Source organism: Terrapene carolina, unplaced genomic scaffold (assembly GCF_002925995.2).
Source record: "Terrapene carolina triunguis isolate 2854851 unplaced genomic scaffold, T_m_triunguis-2.0 Scaffold132, whole genome shotgun sequence".
NCBI classification, from domain to species: Eukaryota; Metazoa; Chordata; order Testudines; family Emydidae; genus Terrapene; species Terrapene triunguis.
Genome location: NW_020664483.1, coordinates 24510269 through 24534964, shown reverse-complemented (window position 1 = coordinate 24534964; position 24696 = coordinate 24510269). Strand labels below are relative to the sequence as shown.

Below are 24696 nucleotides of genomic sequence, written 5' to 3'. Positions count from 1 at the left end.
TGAAATAGTGTTTCCTAATATCCAACCTAGACCTCCCCCACTGCAACTTGAGACTTTATTCTTTATTTCTTATTCTGTCTTCTGCCACCACTGAGAACAGCCTAGCTCCATCCTCTTTGGAACTCCCCTTCAGGTAGTTCTACAGACTAAATAAGCCCAGTTCCCTCAGCCTCCCTTCGTAAGCCATGTGCTCCAGCCCCCTAATCATTTCTGTTGCCCTCCACTGGACTCTCTCTAATTTGTCCACAGTAATTTGGTATTGCTATACTTTATCATCGGTAAAACATACAAAAGATCAATGTGCAGTTTAAATCAGGAAATATTTTATGTACACATTTTTATTTATGTATACTTAATAAGATGCCGAGTTTCAGAGACAAATATATTTAGTTAGGCTTGGGAGAATTTGGGTTTTTTATAATTTTGATGGATAATAATGTTTAAGTATTTTTATACTTGTATTTATTTTCACAGTTGCACAAAATTATGGGTTTTAAGCAATTTTTTTTATTTTTATGGAGATACATTTTCACAGTTGTGAGAAATAATGGGGAAAGACAGATAATTATTTAATTACAATAATCATTGAGATTCAAACAGTTAAAGTGTTATAACCATTAAAACACAACTTGTCATCATCATGTCAAAATATACAAAGAAAGTATCCTTAGATCACACTCTAATAGGTTCTCAAGTACTGTTTTTCTTATTTTTCCTATCTGAAAATTACAATTATTATTGGTGGATATATTTTTCATCAGTTTTTGGGGGGTGAACAGTGAAATCAAGGTTTATAGACATTTACAGATAAAAATCTAATCCTTCCCAGCCTGTATTTAGTATAAACTTGCTATTCAAATTTTTTATAATTAAATACTAAAGTAAAATACAGCCTGAATATCCAGCACACCAGTCTGAGCTGCTGCCACTTAAGAATTTTTTCCTGTTTGATTGAGAAAATGTTACTTTCTTTATCAGATTTTATGGCCTAGATAGTTTACAAATTTTTAAAGAAAAGAGCTGTCAATTTGCATATAGATGAAGATATGTTTTGTTGATAGCTACATTTTTTATATTTTGCATCTTCAGAATTTTTTCATAGCTACCGTAAAATTAATGAGGAAACAATTTACTTGAATCAGGAACTAACTATGACCCATATTACAAGCTGTTCTGCGCTGAAGTCAGTAGGCTTCTCAAAAGTGCTGGGTTCTACCCGTTATGGAACAGCCTGCAGATTCAGAGCTGAGATTTTTACATATTTAAACATAGTTCAAACATGCATAGGGTTGCCACCTGTCTGGGTTTTACCCGGACAGACCAGTTTTTGGCTTTTGTGTCTGGGTGCCATTTAGGGTTGCCAGGTGCCTGGTTTGCAATTGGAAAGTTCGGTAGAAAAGGGGACTTGACAGTGTCCGGTCAGATGTGGTGACCAGACACCAGCCCTTGCTTATCCAGTGTTGCCTCCTACCTGCAGGTAGGCTTCTTGTCAGGCTACAGCAGCTCCCATCCCAGCCCTGGGAGCAGAGGGAGCCCAGTGTGGGGAGGCGGGGAAGGAGGTGGAGACAATCCAGCAAGTGATGGGGTGGGGGAAAAGAGAAAGTGACTGGGGTGGGGCTTTGAGGGTAATAGGCGGAGCAAGGGCAAGGCCTGGGGGAAAGGGGTGGGGATGGAGCTGTGAGGGAAAGGGAGGGGGCAGAGCTAGGAGGAAGGGGCAGGATGGGGGCAGGTCTGTCGGGGAAGGGGGAGGGGGGGGGAGGCCTCAGGGGTTCAATTCCCAGTAATTAGAAAGTTGGCAACCCTAAATGTGCACTACAATTGACCATTTTTGTGTTTCAAGTAATAGGACTGCCAAAAAGTTATTTTAGACACTTTTTTCTTTCTTTACACTTAATTCCAAAATAAATTAGTTTTATTTTTGTTACTAAGAGTATAAAGATGTTAAAATTGAGTTCAGCCTTTGTGCCACAATTTTATATAAGCAGCTGGAGTTCCTACCCTGCTGCTAATAAAACATATAGTGCAGGGGTAGGCAACCTATGGCATGTGTGCCAAAGGCGGCACGCGAGCTGATTTTCAGTGGCACTCACACTGCCCGGGTCCTGGCTACTGGTCCGGGGGGCTCTGAATTTTAATTTAATTTTAAAAGAAGATTCTTAAACATTTTAAAAACCTTATTTACTTTACATACAACCATAGTTTAGTTATATATTATAGACTTATAGAAAGAGACCTTCTAAAAACGTTAAAATGTATTACTGGCAAATTGGAGTGAATAAATGAAGACTCGGCACACCACTTCTGAAACGTTGCCGACCCCTGATATAGTGTATGCATAGTCCAAATTTACCCCCTTTCTGGTAATTCAGATAACGCTAACATAAATCTCAAACTATTCTTTATCCCCAAATTGCATGTTCCTAGGCTTTTCCTGAAGAACTGCCTTATCTCAGAGTTTCATACCCTCTTCATTGAAGAGAAGCTTCAATTCCTTTTATCTTGGTTGGGATTTAATTCTTCTTAGCGTATGTGCAATGTGCCTCAGGTGGCACGTGACTAGGGCTAGGTCTACACTACGTGGGGGGATCGACCTAAGATACGCAACTTCAGCTACGCTATTCGCGTAGCTGAAGTTGCGTATTTTAGGTCGACTTACCTGGCTGTGAGGATGGCAGCAAGTCGACCGCTGCCACTCCCCCGCCGACTCCGCTTCCGCCTCTCGCTGCGGTGGAGTTCCGGAGTCGATGGCAGAGCGATCGGGGATCGATTTTATCGTGTCTACACTAGACGCGATAAATCGATCCCTAATAGATCGATCGCTACCCGCTGATCCGGCGGGTAGCGAAGACATGCCCTAGGATTCATCACTGAATTTGGCCGCTGGTTGGATCATTGTTGTATCCCTAGCTTGGGCTAGGTACTGACTGGGATTGTGACGTGAACACTGATCCATGGCCCCTGGGATTTAATTGAATCCACCTGTTGCTATAATTGAGTAGTGATTCAGCATCATCACACATTGTTACTCTCTCAACATACACACACACACACGAGAAATTACAGTAAAGTCAGATTTACTTATTTGCAAGTTCATTACTCTGCACAAACCAGGAAAAATATAGATGCATTTGGCAGCCAGCAGAGGAAAATAATTTTAGTTGTTCACCAGAACTATTCCCTATTGCTTTGGGCATGTACTATTCCCTAGATAGAGTTCAGCTAGGACCAGTGATACTAAGAGATGACATGTGGTGTGTCACATCCCAAGAAGCCAAAGGTAGAGATGCATTTCAGTGTTGTTAAATAAAGGAATGGTGACTATAAAGTGCTTAGGTGCATTTTTGTTTACTTTTCTGAATCCAGGAATTTCTTTCATTTTCTGGGATCTATAGTTGGGGAGAAAACAGGACAGGGAGGGTTTGAGGGGGATGCACATGGTCACCTCCCACAAGGCCTATGAGAAATCTAGCATTAAGTTATAGCAATATGAGGCTATATTAACTTTGCCTCATTGCCCTCTATGCCATGAAATGCCCTCTGATGGAGGCATAGAGGACAATTCCTGGATCAGTGTTCCCTGATTGTCTAGGTGTGGAGAGGATAGCCAAGCATGGAGGCACATGGCCTTGTATTCCTGCAAATCCCCATGAGTTGGTGCCTTTTTTTTGCTCTTTTGCCTGGTATAGCAGTACCGGTGATATCAACAGTGGGAAATGTGAAGAAAATAATCTTTTGCAGACAAGGTACTTGCCACTAATAGAGACAGGATACTGAACCAGATGAACCACTGGTGTTATACAACAGGACAATTTTTATGTTCCTGCATCCTCCTAAGGACCTGTGAAATTAGACAAAATTTGAAGAGACTTGGATGCTAATTTATATCTTAAACATCTCTTCTTCATCCTGTTTGTTTATAGCCATAGCCTGGACAAAAAGGGATTCTTGTTTCTTAGGAGAGGGGAGTTCATTTATTTGTATTAAGCTTTTAAAATAATTAGTTATGCATTCTTTCAAAAACAAAATTGAAAATTAAAGGGTAAATTACAGTTATAAAATGCTACTAGAAAAGTCCACAAAAATGAGCACCATAAACATAATGAAATGTGGTGGTGTGGGTGGTGGGAGAGGAGTGTTTTAATCCCCCATTTACTTTTAATAACAGTTCAGTAAGATGTGAATGCCAGATTGTTGTGTTACTGAAGCAAGCTCTTCAGATCTTCTGATGAATTTAACCTATGTTTGGTACACTTAAAAGTCAAGTAATTAATGTCAAGCTTCTAGAAAAGACTAGAATTTTTGGCATGTCCTAATATTAAACAAATATTTAACATGGATATCTTGATGGTATCTTTAGCAATTTAGTTTTATTTTGAGTCATATTTGGAGAAATCCTTCTGTACACATACAATGCTTAATTGAAAGACTTATTTTGGGCTGATCTTCAATTAACTAGATTATTTTTTTTCCTTAGTGTTTAGCCTCAGTGGGACTGGATGCCAAAAATACAGTATGTATTTGGGATTGGAAGAAAGGAAAACTACTAGCAACAGCTACTGGCCATTCAGATAGGGTAATCATATAGAAGGAATTATCTGAATTTTGTCCGGAGCATTTCCCGATAACATGTATTTTTGTTTCTATATTGTATTATTTTTTCATTAGGTTAGTCCACAGAAAGGTCCATCAAGTGGATCTGAGTGGAGAATATTGCCCAAAGTTAGGAAATGTCAAAGCAATTTCACCACCAGTCAAAAAAACACACACATAAACATACACATATATGCTACAGAGGGTCCTGTGGCACCTTTAAGACTAACAGAAGTATTGGGAGCATAAGCTTTCGTGGGTAAGAACCTCACTTCTTCAGATAAATAAATAAACTAATGGAGATATCCTATCTCCTAGAACTGGAAGGGACCTTGAAAGGTCATCGAGTCCAGTCCCCTGCCTTCACTAGCAGGACCAAGTACTGATTTTTTGCCCCAGATCCCTAAGTGGCCCCCTCAAGGATTGAACTCACAACCCTGGGTTTAGCAGGCCAATGCTCAAACCACTGAGCTATCCCTGCCCCAAGAAGTGCATCTTGCATCTGAAGAAGTGAGGTTCTTACCCACGAAAGCTTATGCTCCCAATACTTCTGTTAGTCTTAAAGGTGCCACAGGACCCTCTGTAGCTTTTTACAGATTCAGACTAACACGGCTACCCCTCTGATACTATACACATATATGAAGATAAATTAATCTTTTCATTGTGCATATATATTTTACTATGCATGGTATATCTGTGAATATTTCACATGATAGAATATACATAAATAGTGGCAGCAGAACAAAACAATACTGTGTTTGTGAGTTGGGTGAATTCAGTGCTTCACTGTTGTGTACTATATTTCTGACAATTCAAGATTAATCTTTTTATTCGCTTTTCAAAATTACTTTTTTAGGGTCTGATGCAACTCCCATTGATGTCTGTGGAAGTTTTGCTACTGACTTCAATGGGAGCTGTTTCAGGCTCTGTTTCTCTAAGCCAGGGGCAGGCAAACTTTTTGGCCTGAGGGCCGCATCGGGTTTCGTAAATTGTATGGAGGGCTGGTTAGGGGAGGGGGTCGTGGCCCGGCCCCCACCTCCTATCTGCCCCCCCCACCCGGACTCCTGCCCCATCCAACCCCCCCTGTTCTCTGATGGCACCTCTGGGACCCCTGCCCCATTCACACACACCCCGCTCCCTATCCCCTGACTGCCCCTGGGCCCCCGCCGCCCCATCCAACCCCTCCTCTCATTCCTGAAGCCCCCCCGGGACCCCTGCCCCATCCAACCCCTCCTCTCATTCCTGAAGCCCCCCCGGGACCCCTGCCCCATCCAACCCCTCCTCTCATTCCTGAAGGCCCCCCGGGACTCCTGCCCCATCCAGCCACCCCTTCTTCCTGTCCCCTGACTGCCCCTGGAACCCCTGCCCCTGACTGCCCCCTGCCGCCCCATCCAACACCCCCCTCCTTCCTGACTGCCCCCTGAACCCCTGTCCCCATTCAACCCCGTTTCCCCCCCCGACCACCATCCACACCCCCACCCCCTGACCACCACCCCGAACACCCCTGCCCTCTATCCAACCCCCCCTGCTCCCTCCCCTCTTACCGCACTGCCTGGAGCACCAGTGGCTGGCAGCGCTACAGCCGCGCCACCGGCTGGAGCCGGGCCATGCTGCCACTGCTGCCGCCACCTAGGGTGACCAGACGTCCCGATAAAATCAGGACCGTCCCGATATTTCGGTGTCTGTCCCGTGTCCCGACTGATCTTGTCCCGATATCCATCAGCACTGTGTTTGTTTGTTTTTTGCTCAGCCGGCAGGACTCAGCTTTTTTTTTTTTTTCCCCCCCCGGGGGCCCCCCCCCCCCCCCGCCATGTGTCCCGATATTTTCTTCCCCTCATCTGGTCACCCTACCACCGCCACCACGCAGCACAGAGCACTGGGTCAGGCCGGGATCTGCAGCTGCGCTGCCCCAGGAGCTCACAGCCCCGCCACCCAGAACATTGCACCGGCGGCAGAGTGAGTGAGTTGAGGCTGCAGATGAGGGGGAACAGTGGGGGAGGGGCCGGTGGTGAGCCTCCCAGGCCAGGAGCTCGGGGGCCGGGCAGGACAGTCCCGCGGGCCGGATGTGGCCCACGGGGTGTAGTTTGCCCACCCCTGCTCTAAGCCATGATTGAAGTGTTTCAAGGCTTAGCCCTTCAAGCCCTCCCCACAGCGAAAGCAAAAGAGTGTTCAACAGTGGATTGTCTAATCTGATCCTAAATTCCAGTGGTTGAATGTTTTTGTTCTTCTTCGAGATGTGTTGCTCATGTCCATTCAACTTAGGTGTGTGTGCTCGTCACATGCACCAATGCTGGAAGCTTTTCCCTCAGCAGTATCTGTAGGGGACCGGGTCTGGCGTGCATGCCGTGGTATACAGGGTGCCACCAGTTCCCCCCAACCTCAGTTCCTTCTTGCCGCCAGTGACAGTGCTGGAACTGTTGCTGCTTCAGCTCGCGCTGTTGCTGCTCGTTCGTACAAACTAGTTATCTCTTGTATAATAGTGTATAATAGTTTTCTGTTAGTGTTTGTAAATCCCTTAGCTATAGTTAGAGACTTCGTAGGTCCCGAATGGGACTTTTCCTCGGGACGGAGCATGCCCTGGTCCCCAGGCTTTGATCTCTGCAAGAGGCCTATGCCCACTGGTGAACCACACAGCTGTTGTCTGCGTTGCTTGGGTGAAGGACACATTAGTGAGAAGTGCAAAATTTGCAAGTCCTTCAAGCCAAGGACTAAGAAGGAGCACGATATTTGTTTAAGAGCGTGCCTTATGGAGTCGGCCCTCAACCCAGCACCGGAACAATGCTCTGACTCAGAGCCGAGTACCATGACCTCGGTACGCAGCGCCCCACTGGGACCGTCCACTGGCTGGCACTGGTCCCCATCCCTGGCTCCAACCAAGAAGCTCAAGAAGGTGGGGCGAGGCTGGTCTCCAACCTCCCGCAAGGGAAAGGATAAGACTGGGTGTGAGCAAGGTCCCAGGCTGGGCAACTCTTCACCCATGTTGGGATCTCAGGCCTAAGCTCCGGTGGATACCTCCGGCAGAGGCCTCTGTCAGCTCTGGGTGCTGTCCATGCCAGAGGCCCTGCAGGTAGCGCAGGAGATCATGTCCCTCCCGGTGCTGCCCACACCGGCTCCTGTGGTTCCCCATTCATGGGGTAAGCCCACGTTCGGACTGCTTTGGTCCCCACCTCAGCAGCACCGTTCCCCGTCATAGGGAATATCCTGCCAGTGCTCGCCCTCCCGTAGCCACCACGCATCTGACTGCGAAAGGCAGACGCAGCGCAGCCCCATTCGGTCCCTGGACTTTGACCACGGGCAGAGAGGCTCGAGGCGCAGCTCGGTGGCCATTGGGCACAGACCCTTGGAGGCACTCGCCCGACTGGCAGAAGTACCGGTCTCGGCACCCAGTATCTCTGAGACCGCAGTACTGCTCCAGGGACCCGTCGAGGGATCAACGTTACCATTCCTCGGACTGTCGCCGATCCCCTAGGAGGGCATCACCGCGTGCGGGTGCTTCCTGGCACCAGGCCTGTTCTGACTCCCGGTCCTGTTCCTCATACCGGTACCGCTCGTCAAGTGCAGGACGTAGATCGCCGACTCCAAGCCGTTGCGGATCCGTCGAGCGCCACCGATCCCTAAGATCCCACTCCACATCAGACTTCAGGCGGAGTGACCGGCACTGGTTGTGACAGAGCCACCGTTCCACTCCGTCCTGGTCACCTGGGAGCAACCGCTCAGGATCTAGCCCTGGTTCAGAGCAAGGTTCCCTGACAGTGGAACAAGCTCTGGTACCAGCGATACCAGCTACATTGTCGGCACTGAAACCGGCCCCGGGGCCTCAGGCACAGTGCCCGGCGCCGTGGTACCCATGGAACCCGTGGGTTTACCCAGCCCTCCCAGGCTGCCCACTCGGTGTCCGGAGCCTTGGAGAGTCCAGCTGCCTCTCTCTACCACCCTCCTCTGGTGCACAAAACGTCGGGTGCGAGGACCCTGCAGGTCCAAGAGGGAGCAGGGGAAGAAGCCACTGGGCCACCAATGGTTGTGGAGGACCCTACAGCACTGGCATCTTCCTTGTGGTCGCCAGACAAGGCTGTAACGGGGCACCCTCCCCCGGTTCCTCCGAATGATGCTAAAGCGCACCAGAAACTTCTTAAGAGGGTCGCTGCCAATCTGGGTCTTCAGGCAGAGGAGCTAGAGGAGCCTTCAGAATCTCTCTTCGATGTCCTCTGCTCCACAGCACCAGCCAGGGTGGCTTTGCTTATTCATGATGGGGTCTCTAAGATCACTAATGCCCTGTGGCAAACTCCCTTCTCCCTGCTACCCATCTCCAAGAGGGCTGAGTGCAAGTACTTTGTGACATCCAAAGGCCACGAGTACCTGTACACCCACCCTGCTCCCAACTTCCTAGTGATAACAGCTGTTAACCACAGGGAGCGACAAGGTCAACCCAAGGCTACCCCTAAGAACACAGACTCCAAGAGAAATGCTGGGCCTGTATGTTCCTGGCCCTGCCCACAAGTGGTTTAAGCCGCAGCAGCCTGAGGGCCAGGGGAGCCACCCTCACCAGGAGTCTCCCCATAAGAAATCCAGAGGCTACAAGAGGCGTCCTAGCCAACAGCCTTCGCAGGCTTCTCAGTCGAGCTCAACCCACAATAAGTAGGTGGGCAAGTGCTCATTTTGAGGGTACGCCCAAGGGCGACCTACTGGTCTGTTCCCAGGATCCTCCCTCCCCTATTTTTTCCAACCACCTTTCTCCTTTCTTCCATGCGTGAGCATCTATAACATCGGACTGATGGATCCTCAGTACGGTGGCACGGGGTTACACCCTTCAGTTACTTTCTACCCCTGCTTCCCACCTCCCCTCCGCATCCCTCTTCAGGGACCCTTCTCACTAGAGTCTCCTTGCGCAGGAGATAGAGGGGTTACTGCAGCTATGTGCAGTGGAGGTCATTCCTCCAGAGTACAGGAACAAGGGGTTCTATTCCTGCTACTTTTTAATCCCAAAGGCCAAGGGTGGTCTACGACCTATCCTGGACCTGTGAGACTTGAACCGCTTCCTAGCGAAGCTGAAGTTCCGCATGGTCTCCCTGCCTCCATCATCCCTTCCCTGGATCTGGGAGACTGGTACACTGCCCTCGATCTGAAAGATGCATACTTTCACATTGCCATCTTCGAGGGACACAGACGTTTCCTCCAGTTTATGGTAGGTCTCAACCACTATCAGTTTGTGGTCCTCCCATTTGATCTAGCGACAGCACTATGGGTATTTACCAAGTGCATGTTGGTGTTGGCTGCTTACCTCAGACATTGGGGTATCCTGATCTACCTGTACCTCAACGACTGCCTGATCAAGGGCAGCTCCAGGTCCCAGGTCCAAAGGCATGTTGCGATGCTGTTAGCCACCTGCCGTTGCCTCAGCCTGTTGGTAAATGACAAAAAATCCATGTTAGTTCTGGTACAGAGTATAGAGTTCATCGGAGCGGTGCTCGACTTGACCTGTGCCAGGGCATTCCTGACACTGGAGAGATTCAGGGCACTGACAGACCTCATCGCGGAAGTCTCCGCATTTCCCCTAACCATAGCCAGGGTTTGCCTGCACCTACTAGGTCACATGGCAGCGAGTTGGTTGTGGACGCCTCAGACCTTGGCTGGGGGGCGCACCTCGGCACCCTCCAGACCCAAGGTATGTGGTCCCCAGTGGAAACAATGCTACATATAAATGTCAAAGAACTCAGGGCGGTGCACAGTGCGTGCATGGTCTTCCTACCTCACCTGTTGGGCAAAGTGGTCAGAGTCCTGATGGACAACACACCCTCAATGTTCTGCATAAACAGACCAGGGGAAGTGCGATCCTCAGCACTCTGCCAAGAAGCATTCCGTGTTTGGGATGTCTGCATTGACCATGGAATCCACCTAGAAGTGTGTCACCTTCCGGTGCCAAGAACGTGCTAGCAGATCACCTAAGCAAGGACTTCTCCTCTCACCACGAGTGGATGCTCCGCCCAGAGGTAGCCGACATGATCTTCCAGAGGTGGGGAGTTCCCCAAGTTGATTTGTTTCCCACTAGGCAGAACAGGAGGTGCCACAGGTTTTGCTCCAGACGGGGTCTGGGAAAGGACTCCCTCCCTGATGCCTTTCTCCTGCTGTGGGCAGAAAGCCTGATGTACATGTTCCCTCTGATTCCGCTCATCAGCAAAGTCCTAGCGAAAATCAAGAGAGACAAGGCACAGGTTACCATGATCGCCCCAGCATGGCCTCGCCAGCACTGGTTCGGGATGCTATCGAGCCTGTTGGAGATCCCTCGTGTCCCCTGCCGAACCAACCGGACCTGCTGTCACAGGATCATGGTCGACTCTTGCACCCCAACCTCTTGTCCCTCCACCTCATGGCTTGAATGTTGTGTGGCTGAACCCTGAGGAACAGGCCTGTTTGGAAGGGATCCAGAAGGTCCTCCTTGAGAGCAGGAAGCCCTCAACCAGACAGACTTACCTGGCAAAGTGGACGAGGGTCTCCCGCAGGAGGGCCGAATGGGGCATCTCCCCTTTGCATTCTTCGGTGCAGTCAATCTTAGACTACCTGCTTCGTTTAAGGAACCAGGGCCTGGCACACTCCTCTGTCAGGGTGCATCTGGCGGCCATTTCCAGCTTTCATCCGCCCATCCAGGGGCAGATGGTGTTCTCCCATGACATGACGGTGAGGTTCCTCAGAGGTCTCAAGAGACTTTTTCCTCAAGTTCGGTCCCCAGTCCCTCAGTGGGATCTCAACTTGGTTCTGTCCAGGTCCTCTGCCCTAAGCCCCATGAGACTAGTGAAGAGAGGTGCCTTCAAGCTTTGGATGTAAGAAGGGCCCTGGCTTGCTACCTAGATCGGACAAAGCCTTTCCGTAAGTCGACTCAGCTTTTCATCTCTACAACTGATAGGATGAAGGGCCTCCCAGTGTCCATGCAGAGGATTTCTAACTGGATCACTTCTTGCATTCAGACCTGCTGTGAGTTGGTGGGAGTCCCTCCGCCGCCACTCGACCAGAGCGCAGGCATCTTCGGTGGCCTTCCTGGCACATTTCGAGCTGCGACGTGGTCCTCGGTGCACACGTTCACAGCCCACTACGCCATCACTCAGCAGGCCAGAGACGATGCTGGTTTCGGCAGAGTGGTGTTGCAATCTACACGTCCATGAACTCCTACCCACCTCCAAGGGGTACTGCTTGGAAGTCACCTAAGTTGAATGGACATGAGCAAGCACTCAAAGAAGAAAAGACAGTTACCTTTTCCGTAACTGGTGTTCTTCAAGATTTGTTGCTCATGTCCATTCCACAACCCGCCCTCCTTCCCCACTGTCAGAGTTTCTGGCAAGAAGGAACTGAGGGTGGGGGGAACCAGCAGTGCCCTATATACCATGGCATGTTCGAGCCACTCCAGGGGGTGCCATAGCCAGTCCCCTACAGATAGTGCTGAGGGAAAAACGTCAGGCACCGGTGCATGTGGTGAGCACACACACCTAAGTTGAATGGACATGAGCAACACATCTCGAAGAACACCAGTTATGGAAAAGGTAACTGTCTTTTCTGGTGTGAGGGGGTCATAAGGCATTGCTGCAGTCTGTCATTTACATATTTTAAGAAGTATAGTACTTAGAAAATACTTCAAAATCACAACTTTCTATAAAGAAGGTTTACACTTTATATTTTGAAAGACAGTGTTGTTTATTATACTAAATGACTGGTTGCATATTTAATATGATAAAATACTTGTTAGCTGACTGGAGTAGCTACTGTGCTTTAAATCAAAATGGAGAAATTAGGCAAGGGGTGTGTGTGTGTGTATATATATATATATAGTAAATGAAACAATGAATTCACACTACTGTGGCTCTTTTGGGTAATGTTGATTGCTAATTTGGCTCCTGAACCTCTGAGGTCTGAATATCACTTGTCTACATTTTAAAAAGAAACTAGTGATTTGGGTGCCTCAATTTTTGGGTACTCAAATTGAGACACCTTAAATTTCAGAGGTTGGCTGCTCAGTGTTTTCTGAAAATCAGGCCCCTGTAAAGTGTCTGAATATGGAGACCCAAAAACTGCAGCACTCTTGAAAGTTTGGACCATAGTATAAACTCTTCATTTTCAAGCTTTATACAATATTTCCCTGAGGGCCTGATTGTGCAGTCATTACTTAGACTAAGTTCTCATTGACCTCAACAGGAGTTTGTTCTGAGTAAAAAATGTGGGATCTAGTCCTTAATTTTGAAATATGCTTACATTGTATTATAGACAAAAATGTATATTGCTTGCCAAAATGACGAATGTAATTTTGTTATGTAAATTTATTTCTGTGTATATTACCACTTTACCTGCATTACAAAAGGTGGCATATTGGGTTAATATCACCTAACCTGACCTGGGTACACCTTTTCCCATAGGTAATGAGTGAAGATGAGTAATGGTCTCTCCTCTTAACTTTTGGGGGACATTAGCTCACATCACACAACCTGCACTTTATTTTCCCCAGTTTGGCACAGTAAATGTTCTCTGTTCAAGAGTTTCTTGGGACTAGAATAGGTGGGTTGTTGCAAGTTATGAATAAGGTCTGCTGGCTGAGCTGTGTGCAGAAGCCTGCAAGCACATGTCTGCATTATCTCTCAGTCTAGCTATAGTTATACTTGTCATTCATGTCAAACAGCATTACATTCACCTAAAGATTATGCTATTAATTGAATCAAATACTGAGCGATGGAACTGCATTTAAAAATGTGCAAAAGCAAATTAAATGTATGGCAGATTCAACTGGTTTATAATTCAAATTAAATATTTTTAACAGATTTTTGATATTTCCTGGGATCCATATCAGCCAAACAGAATGGTTAGCTGTGGAGTGAAACATATAAAGGTAAATTGGTTTTGTTGCTTTTATATTTTCATTTGTTAAAGTTTATAAAGTCATCTGATGTCTTGAACTGCTTGCCATCTTTTCTTTCAGTAGGTGGCTTCCTGCCACCCCCAAACCCCATGAACACTATCTAGATTTCTAGGTTTGCAGCCAATTCAACATGATGAGGCAGATTTTCAGAAATACGAAGTGACTGTAGTGCAGGACAGCTTAACAAGCAAAGTATAAACATTTAATGTCTTAATATTTACCAATACTCACTCCCATTTTTGGCTTCTGCCCTCTCTATTCCACCAAACTGCTCATCAAGGTCTTCAGTTATCTCTTCCTAGTTAAGTCTCAATAAGGCATCACTGAAAAGGTCTGAAAGGATTGATGGAGCCCTGCTTCACTTATTCAAGCTAAGAAAATTGCAGAACCATGGATCACTTGATGATTACCTGTTCTGTTCATGCCCTCTGAAGTACCTGACATTGGCCATTGTCGGAAGACAGGATACTGGGCTAGATGGGCTAAATCAGGACATTGGTCTGATCCAGTATGGCTGTTCTTATGTTATGTTCTTATGAATGAGATAGGGATCCTAACTGCTCAGCCACAGTCTGGACAGAGACTACAAAGAAGGTATGAGAGGAGTCACTCCATGCTGCTGGACATCCTCTGCAGCTTTGGGAGTCAGGTTTCGTAGAGATCCTTGGTTTTCCAGTCTATTTTTTGGCTCAGCTCCCTGCCTTTCTGTACCTCTGATCTCATGGAACTGGGGAGAGAACCTGAGTACTCCACAGCTCTAGTATTTGTTCCTTCCACACAATTTTGCACAGGAGGCACTTGAGGACCTAAATACATATTTGTAAATTGCCTTCCTGCTGCCTTACTTTGTTGTCTAGTATTAAAATTTAAATAGGACTAAAATTTAAGTAAAATTGAAAGCAAAATGAAAATCCCCCCCAAAAGGTTCATATTTTGGATAAAACCAGTAGTATAAGGGCCCTACCATCAATCAAACCCTAACCCCGCCCCTTGACCCCTTAAGTCCCGCCCCTTGACCCCTTAAGTCCCTCCCACCTGTCACCGGAAGTCCCACCCCATGGGGGTATTACTTCCGGGGTCAAGGTGCCACCTGACCGGAAGCAAGGTGTGTCATGTGACCCCTCTAAGAACTCCCCCCCCACCACCCTCTACCAATCAGGAGGGGTTTCGTCCCGACAGGACCTCCCCGAGAGGAGATTTTGACCAACCAGGGTGACTTCTGGGTTGGGGTGACCCCTCCGGAAGGGAGTCGTGTGACCCTGCTAAGAACGCCTCCCAAGGCCCTCCGCCAATCCGAGTGCAGCACCATTACCCCATAAGTCCCAGCGCCAGACAGAGGAGGCGGCCATCTCTTACCAAGGACACGTGTTTTCGAAATCGCGGAAAGGCTGCTGAGAGGAAACATGGACTCCTTCACCACCCCCCCGTGAGAACTTCGGACTTTGTTTTAACCCCAACCGTCTTTGACCTTGTGTGGAGCAGGCGTTACATCAGTGACAGTTCCAAGGAGGACCCTTTGACCCAGCCATTGATGGATACGTCGGAACCCGACCCCGAAACCCTCGTGAGGCAGACCGATGAGCGTGACGGCCTCTCTTTGTCCACCCCCTCAGAGGTGGAAGGCGATCGCGGCTCGGGGGAGGCACCGGCGGACAAAGCGAATGGAAAAGATGGAGCTCAGGTAAAATGAATGATTAATAAGTGGCGGTCAAGGAGGGGTGGGTAATGGGGTAGGAACCAGGGGTTGCGTAAATTAAAAAAAAAAAAAACAAGCAGTGGGGGTGCTTACATGTTTTCTTTTCTGAAAAAATTTTCAACAGGTCGACGATGCCTTTTTAGAGGCCTTTAAGAACTTACACATTGGAAGTCCTGTGGGAGTAAACATATCTTGCGTCAGCTGTTTTTGCTCATGTCTGAGACACAGATCTCAAGCCGAAAAGGACAAAATGGAAGAATGAACCATCTGAGACTCCCTTATGGTAGGGGTCATGGCATCCATTTTATAGGTGGCTGTAAAAGGTAGTTTTAAACCAAGCGATTAATAAAACTTATTTAAATGTGTCAATATGAATGTGTCCCCTTTCATACCCCGTTATCAGAGGGATAGCAAAACTTAACAGAGGTCCGATAAACCCCCCAGACTGCTTTACCAGATGCTTTTTTCTTTTAAGTGAAACCCTTTTATTACACAAAGTTTTTATAAGCGTGCGTTTCTTTTTCAGCACATGCACTTGATTCTGTGTTAAAGGTACGTTTCCTTTTAAGGTATTGAGCGCTATTTTTGAGATGGCCGCTACTAGATCATCAGAGGCCGAACACAGTATAGCCCTCCTTTGCTGTGGGGACGATTTGCTAAGTAATTTTAAAAGGCCCAGGTTTCTCTTCACGCAGCTAGACATGTTTTCAGTCAGCAGCCCCGGCTGTTAAAAAGGGGCCTGACGATAAGTCATCTCTTTTTATACCCGGCTGTTCTTTTCAAAGTATAAACCGCCGGCCAGTCTGGAGGGAAAAGACCAGTTCTTAGTCTATAAGCTTCTGGTGTGGAAGCATTTAAATCCACCACCAGGTAGCCATAAGGTCTTTTGGTAGCATCCTCAAAAGCTTCTAGAAAGAATTGAGCTTTGCCGGGGTACATTTGCCGAGCGAGCATAGCAATTTGTAATTTATCCCTGGGGTTTTTGAACAGAACCATGTACTTTGTGTTTAGGTTAATCGTGCGACTCTTTTTTCCCCTGACAAAATACGTTTTGAACTATATACATAATGCTCAGGTTTCTGTGATGCACGTACTTGGTAAAGGCTTTCTCGATTTCATCGCTTTCACAAGCCGAGTTCATCAGATCGTCTATGATAATCATATTTACTTTATTAGTAGGAAACAAACTGTCATCGTCACAAGCCTCAGGCAGACCCTCCACAAAATTGATAAAGGGATATTTACAAAGCAGTTCTTTATACAGAGGTTGCCAACAACTGTAACACCACACGATATTCTCAGGCATAACAGACAGTGTGTGTTTGGCATTATCCAACACGTTTTTTATAAAGTAACTTTTCCCGCAGTTGCTAGGCCCCGCGAGAATTGCAGAAAAGGGGTGTTTCCACCTCGTATCCATTTTTTTTTTCCAAAAGCCGTAGGGCAGGGTTTTAAAACCTTCTCCTAGGACCCTCTTGTTGTAAACCACTTTTTGTGTCTTTTTAAGGGTTTTTGTCTCTATTTGCCACTGGTTTTTGTTTCTTACGATAGAGGGCTGCTGCACCTCTATCTTTTTTGAGGTGTTTTCTTGCAGACCCGTGCAATAGTCCAAGACTAGATCTTTCAAACTGTCGAAGTTGATCTTTTCGCAGTTTGCTACGTTTAGGGTAATACCTTTGACTTTCATACAGGCCTTTCCACCCGACAGCTTATACCCATAGGTTTTCGGGCCTGCCGACAAACTCGGTGATGTGTTGATCTGGCGGGATCTCGCTCGTGAGGTCCCCTAAATAATCCCCCAGAGGGGGATTCCAGTCACCCTCCCTTTTCACAAAGATCACCGAGTCAGTGTCGTGGTACAGGCACCGCTCTTGCAAACCGTCTAGGAGGCTGTATAATTCTAAGCGGGCATAAGCGGTGGTGAAACAGGCTATGAAAACATTGGTATTGCCAGAGACAGAGTACCGTTCTTTTGCGTGCTTCCACGACACGCACGCTGTTTCATCATCGATAAACTTGCAGGATGAAACCTCATAATTGGGGGAGAACAGGTACTGCAAGAGTTCGTCAGGGTCTCTCACGATGCTGGTGTTGGGTAGGTTGGATCTTTGGCCGAATTTACCCCACAGAGAATTTAAAAACAGTTTAGCGATTTGGCGTTTAGCAGGGTTTGATCTGATCTCGTGTTGGCGTAAATGCACGCCTTCTTTCTGGTAGAAATTGCTAACGTACTTATTTTGTTTTTCCTCGTCTGTGCACCAACTGGGATACCCTGAAGCCTCTTGTTTCTGACGGAGGTGTAATTTTATGTACTCTGAAAAGAGTTTATCAGATTTTTCATTAAAATGCCAGATTTCATAGATCTTAGCCACCGCGTACCCCTTCGCTATGGCCGCGTTCAATTCCACCGTGCACCAAGTCCCCAGGATGGCCCGCTCCTCGTCAGTATGGGTGCATGTCTCCCGCTGCTCGGTTTCCGCACAGGTTCGGCATAGCGGGAACATAAGCTTGCCACCCACTCTGACAGGTAACAATGGGAAAAAGAGGCCTCGTGGGGGGTACACTTTAACTTTTGCAATTCCAAAATAATTTGCAAGGGGCCCAAATTTGTCATAGACTATATCGGGGTGTCCGATAGGGTATTCTTTGGTTTTGTTTATGAAAGGGTACAGGCTGGTAAAATCATAATAGTGGATTTCTTCCCCGGGGTTAGGCTTGTAATATAGGCGGATAGCGTTTGTCCTACCCCCAAAAAGAGCATCCCTAGGCACGAGAGGCTGGGGTAACTGGGCTTCATTTAAAAAGTCTGCAAGCTCCCTGTCTGTTTCTTTCATCACCTCCCACTCGTGCTCCCAAAGAGTCCTCACTACAAAACCAAGTCGTTTCAGATAGTCGGTCTTAAGCTGCGTCTTGTAATAAAGAAACTCAAAAGATGTCCCCGTCATAGGATTTTGTGCTTTTTCACAATAACAGGTGACACAGCCAAGGAAAAAATACCCGTTAAACTCAAAGGCTGTGCGTACCCCATCAACATTGGCATAACCGTCTAAAAAGTAGGGGCCTACCTGTAGTTCCCCACCCTGTAAAGCGTGCCGTATTTGTATATTTTCTTTGTGAGAGATATACAAGAGCCACTGAATAGATGGGGTCGAATATCTCTTTTTCTGCCTGTGATAGTTGTCTGGAGGGAGAAGAGCTACCGTGTTAGGCTCCAAAAACATAAACCTGTATATAGCCATGCAGACAGAGGCCAGTGTTATGTACCGGAATGGATCTATACACAGTTTTATCTCGGTGAATTTACCAGGTTCTTTCTCTACTACATCTCCCTTCTCCATCATTTTCATAATCTCTTTTCTGTATAGGATACAGGCCTGTCTCAAAATTTTTACATCCTGCTGACAGTAATACGCGAGCTCTTTCTGCAAGTCAAACGCCTCAGAGCTGTGGTCCCGATACCAGTCGAGAAACTCTGCTTTTTCTCTGGGCATCATGCTTTCTACACCATAGTGCTCCATACCGGGCATAGGCCCCACGTAATTTTGATTTTCTAACGTGTTAAAAAAGTGTGGAAAATACCCTTTGCACCCTTCAAACCCCATCGCCTGCGGTAGCTTGCTAAGCTTCATGGGCAAGAAGTTTAAAGAGTCTATAAAACGAATGCCCAGGGCCTTAACTTCCACGCACATTAGTTTACTACCCTGAGTGATCAGTTCTAGGCCCATCTTTTCCTTGAGTAACTGTCTAACAATAAAGTATGCATCATAACCTTTAGAATTGTGTGCTAGGAACGTGTAGTCCCGAAACGCTTTGCCAATAAAGGTCTTCACAAACACATAAAGACACTCATCGCCCTTAAATTCCCAGGATTTTTCTGGCTTTAGGAACATAGCAAAAATGTAATTGGGAGTGTGCACCCCGGTCTCCTGCGTGCATTCGAAATCATAAAAAATATACTTTTCTGAAGATTTGGGCTTTCTAAGGCGGTCCATAAAACAGAGGTGACCATCTACATCACTAACGATCAAACCCTGACACTGCTTACACCGTCTCCCTTTACACCTATGCCGCTTGTCCACGTAAGACTGACACTTCTCACACAAAGTTTTAGACAGGCATTCAACTTGGTTTTTTGATGCACAGTCGATATGTCTGTCTAAACACTCTTTGGACCGACAATACAGTCTACAGCTAGGACACCGCCGCTGCACGCCCACGCTGTCTGAGCATGTTACGCTCAAGCAGAGGCGGCAATGATACCTGCAAGAGTGGTCGTGGCTGTACACCATGTGGCAAAACTCACAATAATTTTTCGCTCCGAACAACTTTTTTACATCCAGAACCCCATAGTAATGCTCATCGTGCAACAGGATAAAATAAGTCTTGGGGTACACTGTGCCCCCCGTTTTAAAAAAGCCCCAGCCGCCTTTCGCCGTATACAGCACCACCTGTATGTTAACTCCTAAATGCTGTTCAAACTTTGCTACGTCGCTGAGCATAACCTTTTTTTGATCTAACCACCCCAGTTTCTCATGTAACTTTCTCGCCTCCGCTAACAATTCCGCGTCCGTAGGTTTACGATCGGACATGACGGCCAAGAGCCCACCCGCAAAACACAAATTGGTACCGGTGTAAGTCAGGTCTACTAAACACTCTCTTTTTATGAATAATTTGACTATTAAGGATAGTATTTAAAACTCTACGAGCGCCCCCACCCCTGTTTTTTACAACTGTCACAACAAGGCGCAACGTCCCATCGAGATGCAACTCTCTATTGCTCTGTAGCAGTTTTGAGGTCTGATTTAAGAAATCCTCAGCAGACAGCTCACCCCTAGTTCTTTTGACCGAAAACAAAGAGTTAGTTAAATTACGGCTCTCTAAACGTAACTGAACATAATCATCAGGGCCTACCCTACCATTAATGTCATCGAGCACTAACTGTATCCCCCGGTGTATGGCTTCAACAACCTGCTGAGCTGAATTTATTTGCTCAAGATTAACAAAACGAAATTCCTCACAATACACTGACCCCCCAAATCTGGATACTTCACGTTGCCAACTTCTCACTCTCTCCATATACACCTCGGCATTTTCGGGGTTACTTGGGGGTTCCTCTACGGGATCATTAGCGGCATCTTCTACATCAGATGCTATTTGAGAGTCAGACTCTGAGGCGCCTCCTTGAGGGTCATTGGGAGTAGAACGGGACCCGTCTAGAGAGCCCTCTGGGGAATTTGCTAAACCAGAGTCTGATTTTCAGACAAGCCAGTTTGAGAGCCTCCAGTAGGGGGCATCTCTTTTTTTTTTTTTTTTTTCCTTATTACCTCTTTAGCCCTTTTAAAAATTTTTACAACAACCCGGGCCTGGAACTTTTTGGCAGCCATCTGTTTATCCCCCAAACGCTGTCCCCCCTTTTGTTTACACATGAACTGATGTGTACCCTGGAGGGTGCCCCTTTTACCCAGGCCCCTTTTCACGCCTGCTCAGAGCCACCCTTTCCAGCCCTTATGTTTTTCAGCATGGCTCTGAACCAAGCATCATATTTTTCCCATTTCTTTCTAGAATCCCGTTCTTTTAGCCTACCCGAGGATACATCCTCCACCACTTTTCTGAGGGAAGCCTCAACCCCTTCCCAACTACTAGAATATGGGGGAGCTGGGACAAGCTTATGGTTTTGGGAGAATGGTTTGTCAGTTCTTGGTTTTTTATTCACAACCCCTAGAGCGCATGCTCCGGGTTTGTGAATGTGGGCATTTTCGCTCACAGTTTCCTCAGGGCTTGGTGTGGTGGTGGCCGCTGAGGAACTGGAGTGCTGGTTGTGTGATTGCAATACCTCAGCATCGCAGAAGCTTTTAGTCCTTGGTTTTTTAAACGCAGCCCCTAGAGCGCATGCTCCGGGTTTGCGCACATTCAGAACCCCTAGAGTGCGTGCTCTGGGTTTGTGAATGTGGGTGTTTTCGCTCACAGTTTCCTCAGGGCTTGGTGTGGTGGTGGCCACTGAGGAACTGGAGTTGTGGTGGCATGGTTGTTTTTTACCAGAGTCTTTTGTTTTGTCCTTGGGTTTGACGTATATGAGGTTTGGACCGCCCGGATGTTTCAGCTGCACTCTTGTGCTGTTTTGCGTTGTTAAAGGTCTCAAAGCAGATTCCTGGTTTGTTGGCAGTTCTGGAGGAGATGTCCTTGTATCTCTGACTACAGCATTGTCAGAAAAGTTGCCCAGGCCTATGACGGGGAAAAAACAACATTTTACAAAAACTGAACTTTACCACCTCTCTCACTCACACCTATGTATTTACTTAAAATACAAAACCTCATAGAACAACCAAACCAATAAGCTAAATATATTTACAGGGCTTCATCCATCCATCAGTCACTGATGCTGGTGAATTTTCCTTTTCAGTGGTCTCTTTCCTTTTTCTTTTCAGCTTGTTTTCCCTCTGGTCTAAGGATCTCATGTTTTGACTGTACTGTGGAGCAAACAACAACATTATTATAAAACACATGAAACCGTCTTGTAAACATACATCACACTTACTTCATTAGGGTGTTTTTCTATTTAAAAAGTCATAGCTTTACAACAAAATAATCCATTTCAGGCTGTACAACAAATAGGTTTTTTAAATACATCTCATTTTGCAGAATAAAAACCAAAACTGCTTTTAAAATCCATTTTGCAGAGAAACCCTTGTTAGTTCAAAACCCACATGCATGTTCTGACCCCAGCCATGTGCCTTTGGTTTAGTTAGTAGCATCCACCCCACCCCACAAGTGCCTCAAACCCATCACATTATGCACAGTAAAAAAAAAACAAAACCTATGCCTTGCACAGGCCCCTCACACACAAAACAGCAGCTTTATAAAACACACCAAACCAAGTTTGCAGCCATATACTTTTCAAAAACCCCACATGCATTGAAAAGCCTGTTGCAAAAAAAAAAAAAAAAATAAAGTTACCTTTCACTATGGGATAAAGTGTTGCAGGCACATGGTTGTTCTGTTCCCCCTCATGTGTGCTTGAGCCTTCAGGTTCAAGAACAAGCAAAAATGTTAGTTAGTATTACCACCAAATCCCTATGCAGCCTGTGTAATACTTTTTTTTTTAATTCAACAGTATTAAGCACAACTATAGTTAAAATGGTTTTTACCTTGGCCTGGTGGTGAAATGCAGTTTAAAGTTACTGGTTCCATGCTAACAGATCACACTGCAATAAACATAGGTACCATTATTTACTAAGACAGCATGGGCAAAGAGTGGCCTTATATAATATATAGTTTCAGAGTTAAAGACAGCAAGTCTTACCTCTTTTTGCAGTCCAGCAGCTATCCAAGAAAGTTTTCTGTTGAAAAAGGACAAACTGCTGCATACCTGAGGTTTTTATACCCTCTTAGCCCATTGTTTCAAACAAAACTTCAACATAGTTGCTAACAGGTTAATTTAATCACCCCTCCCATAACATTCCCTTTTGTGATCTGGGATAGTGAAACCATTTTGTCTGGGTGTGTGTGGTTAAAACCCCATTCAATTCAACAGATTAAGGATAGTTCAGTGGTTTAAGCATTGGCCTGCTAAGCCTAGGGTTGTGAGTTCAAGCCTTGAGAGGGCCGCTCAGGGGCAAAATCAATATTTGGCCCTGCTAGTAAAGGCAGTTCTATGAGATAAGTATATCTCCGTATTAACTCTATTGTACTCAGAAACATGTCTGAACTAGCCTTGGTTGTTTTATTGTAAGCACATTTTTAGGATTTTTTCCCCTCCCCCACCACAACATACATTTCAGCTTTTTGCTATACACACACACACACACACACACACACACAAACACAAGAGCTAATTCTCACAAACAATTAATTTTTTTATTTAAAAAACATACAGCTTCTTGAAAACAAAACCAAGATGCTTCATTAAAACTTTTTAGCTCACTTAAAGGCCAAAGGCCTTCTAACAAAACACAGATAGTCACAAGCCCCCCTTTTAAAAAAAAAATTTACAGCTACCAAGTTTTATATCGCATGTTTGTCCCCTCACCATTCTCTAACTTAATCCTTTTAGATTTCTTACAAATAGTTTTTTTCTTAAGCAGGGTTCTGTAACTCTTTGTGCGGACTAGACGGTCAATATAATGCTCTAAGCAGGCATCTTCCGGTTTGGTCATTTTCCTTAGAACACGGTCAGGGTCTGCACTGAATTGCACAGCATTTATCAAGGTCACCCCTTGCGCTAAATGTTCTTGGGTTAGGCACAGACATTGCATACCATAGCCTATGGCAACAACCGTGTTTAATAAGCTTTCCAAACACAGCTCAGCACACAGGCCCCGGAGCTTGCAGTTTATATCCACTGAAGTCCAAGTCACACAATCATGGTGCCTTTGGCCTGGCGCATCTATGACACAGCCCTCACAATCTTCAAAAAGCTTTTCCCTAAGGCAGTGTTTAAGGATAGCATAAACAGCAACGCGTACAATAGTCTGCATGACTTTTTTACGCTCACGATGTGGCACTGGCTCAGTTAGTTCTATGCCAAGCCGCCTCCTAAACTCCTCATAGCCATCATCCTCAGAGTCCTCTTCAACAACTCGTATTGGCGTTGAGCAAAAACATGGTGGGGCCAGTTCATCTTCGCTGCTTGATGCATCGCTGTCCGGGTCCTCTAGAAAGGCATCGTCGAGCTGTTGAGAAATTTTCAGAAAAGAAAACGTGTAAGCACCCCTCACTGCTTGTTTTTTAATTTACGCAACCCCCGGTTCCTAACCCATTACCCACCCCTCCTCGACCGCCGCTTCTTAAGCATTCATTTACCTGAGCGCCGTCTTTTCCGTTCGCCTTGTCCTGTTTCCTCTCAGCAGCCTCTCCACGCTTTCTATGCAAAGCCTCTTAAACTCCTCATAGCCACATCCTCAGAGTTACCAACCCCTCCTTGACCAGCGCTTCTTAAGCATTCATTTACCTGAGCGCCGTCTTTTCCGTTCGCTTTGTCCGCCGGTGCCTCCCCTGAGCCGCGATCGCCTTCCACCTCTGAGGAGGTGGACAAAGAGAGGCCGTCATGCTCATCGGTCTGCCTCACGAGGGTTTCGGGGCCGGGTTCCGACGTATCCATCAATGGCTGGGTCAAAGGGTCCTCCTTGGAACTGTCGCTGATGTAACGCCTGCTCCACACAAGGTCAAAGACGGTTGGGGCTAAAAGAAAGTCCGAAGTTCTCACGGGGGTGATGAAGGAGTCCATGTTTCCTCTCAGCAGCCTTTCCGCGATTTCGAAAACACGTGTCCTTGGTAAGAGATGGCCGCCTCCTCTGTCTGGCGCTGGGACTTATGGGGTAATGGTGCTGCACTCTGATTGGCGGAGGGCCTTGGGAGGCGTTCTTAGCGGGGTCACACGACTCCCTTCCGGAGGGGTCACCCCAACCCAGAAGTCACACTGATTGGTCAAAATCTCCTCTCGGGGAGGTCCTGTTGGGATGAAACCCCTCCTGATTGGTAGAGGGTGGTGGGGTGAGTTCTTAGAGGGGTCACACGACCC

General features: G+C 46.6%; 1 protein-coding gene across 2 annotated transcripts in view; it reads left to right on the top strand.

The window, feature by feature from the left end:
• EML6 (EMAP like 6) overlaps positions 1–24696 on the top strand; it is a 321992-nt gene that overhangs the window by 96644 nt on the left and 200652 nt on the right. For both annotated transcript variants that reach the window (XM_024215452.2, XM_026653192.2), the window contains exons 3-4: positions 4475–4573; positions 13385–13453. In XM_024215452.2, coding sequence (XP_024071220.1) covers positions 4475–4573; positions 13385–13453 — 168 coding nt within the window. The remainder of the gene's footprint in view (positions 1–4474; positions 4574–13384; positions 13454–24696) is intronic.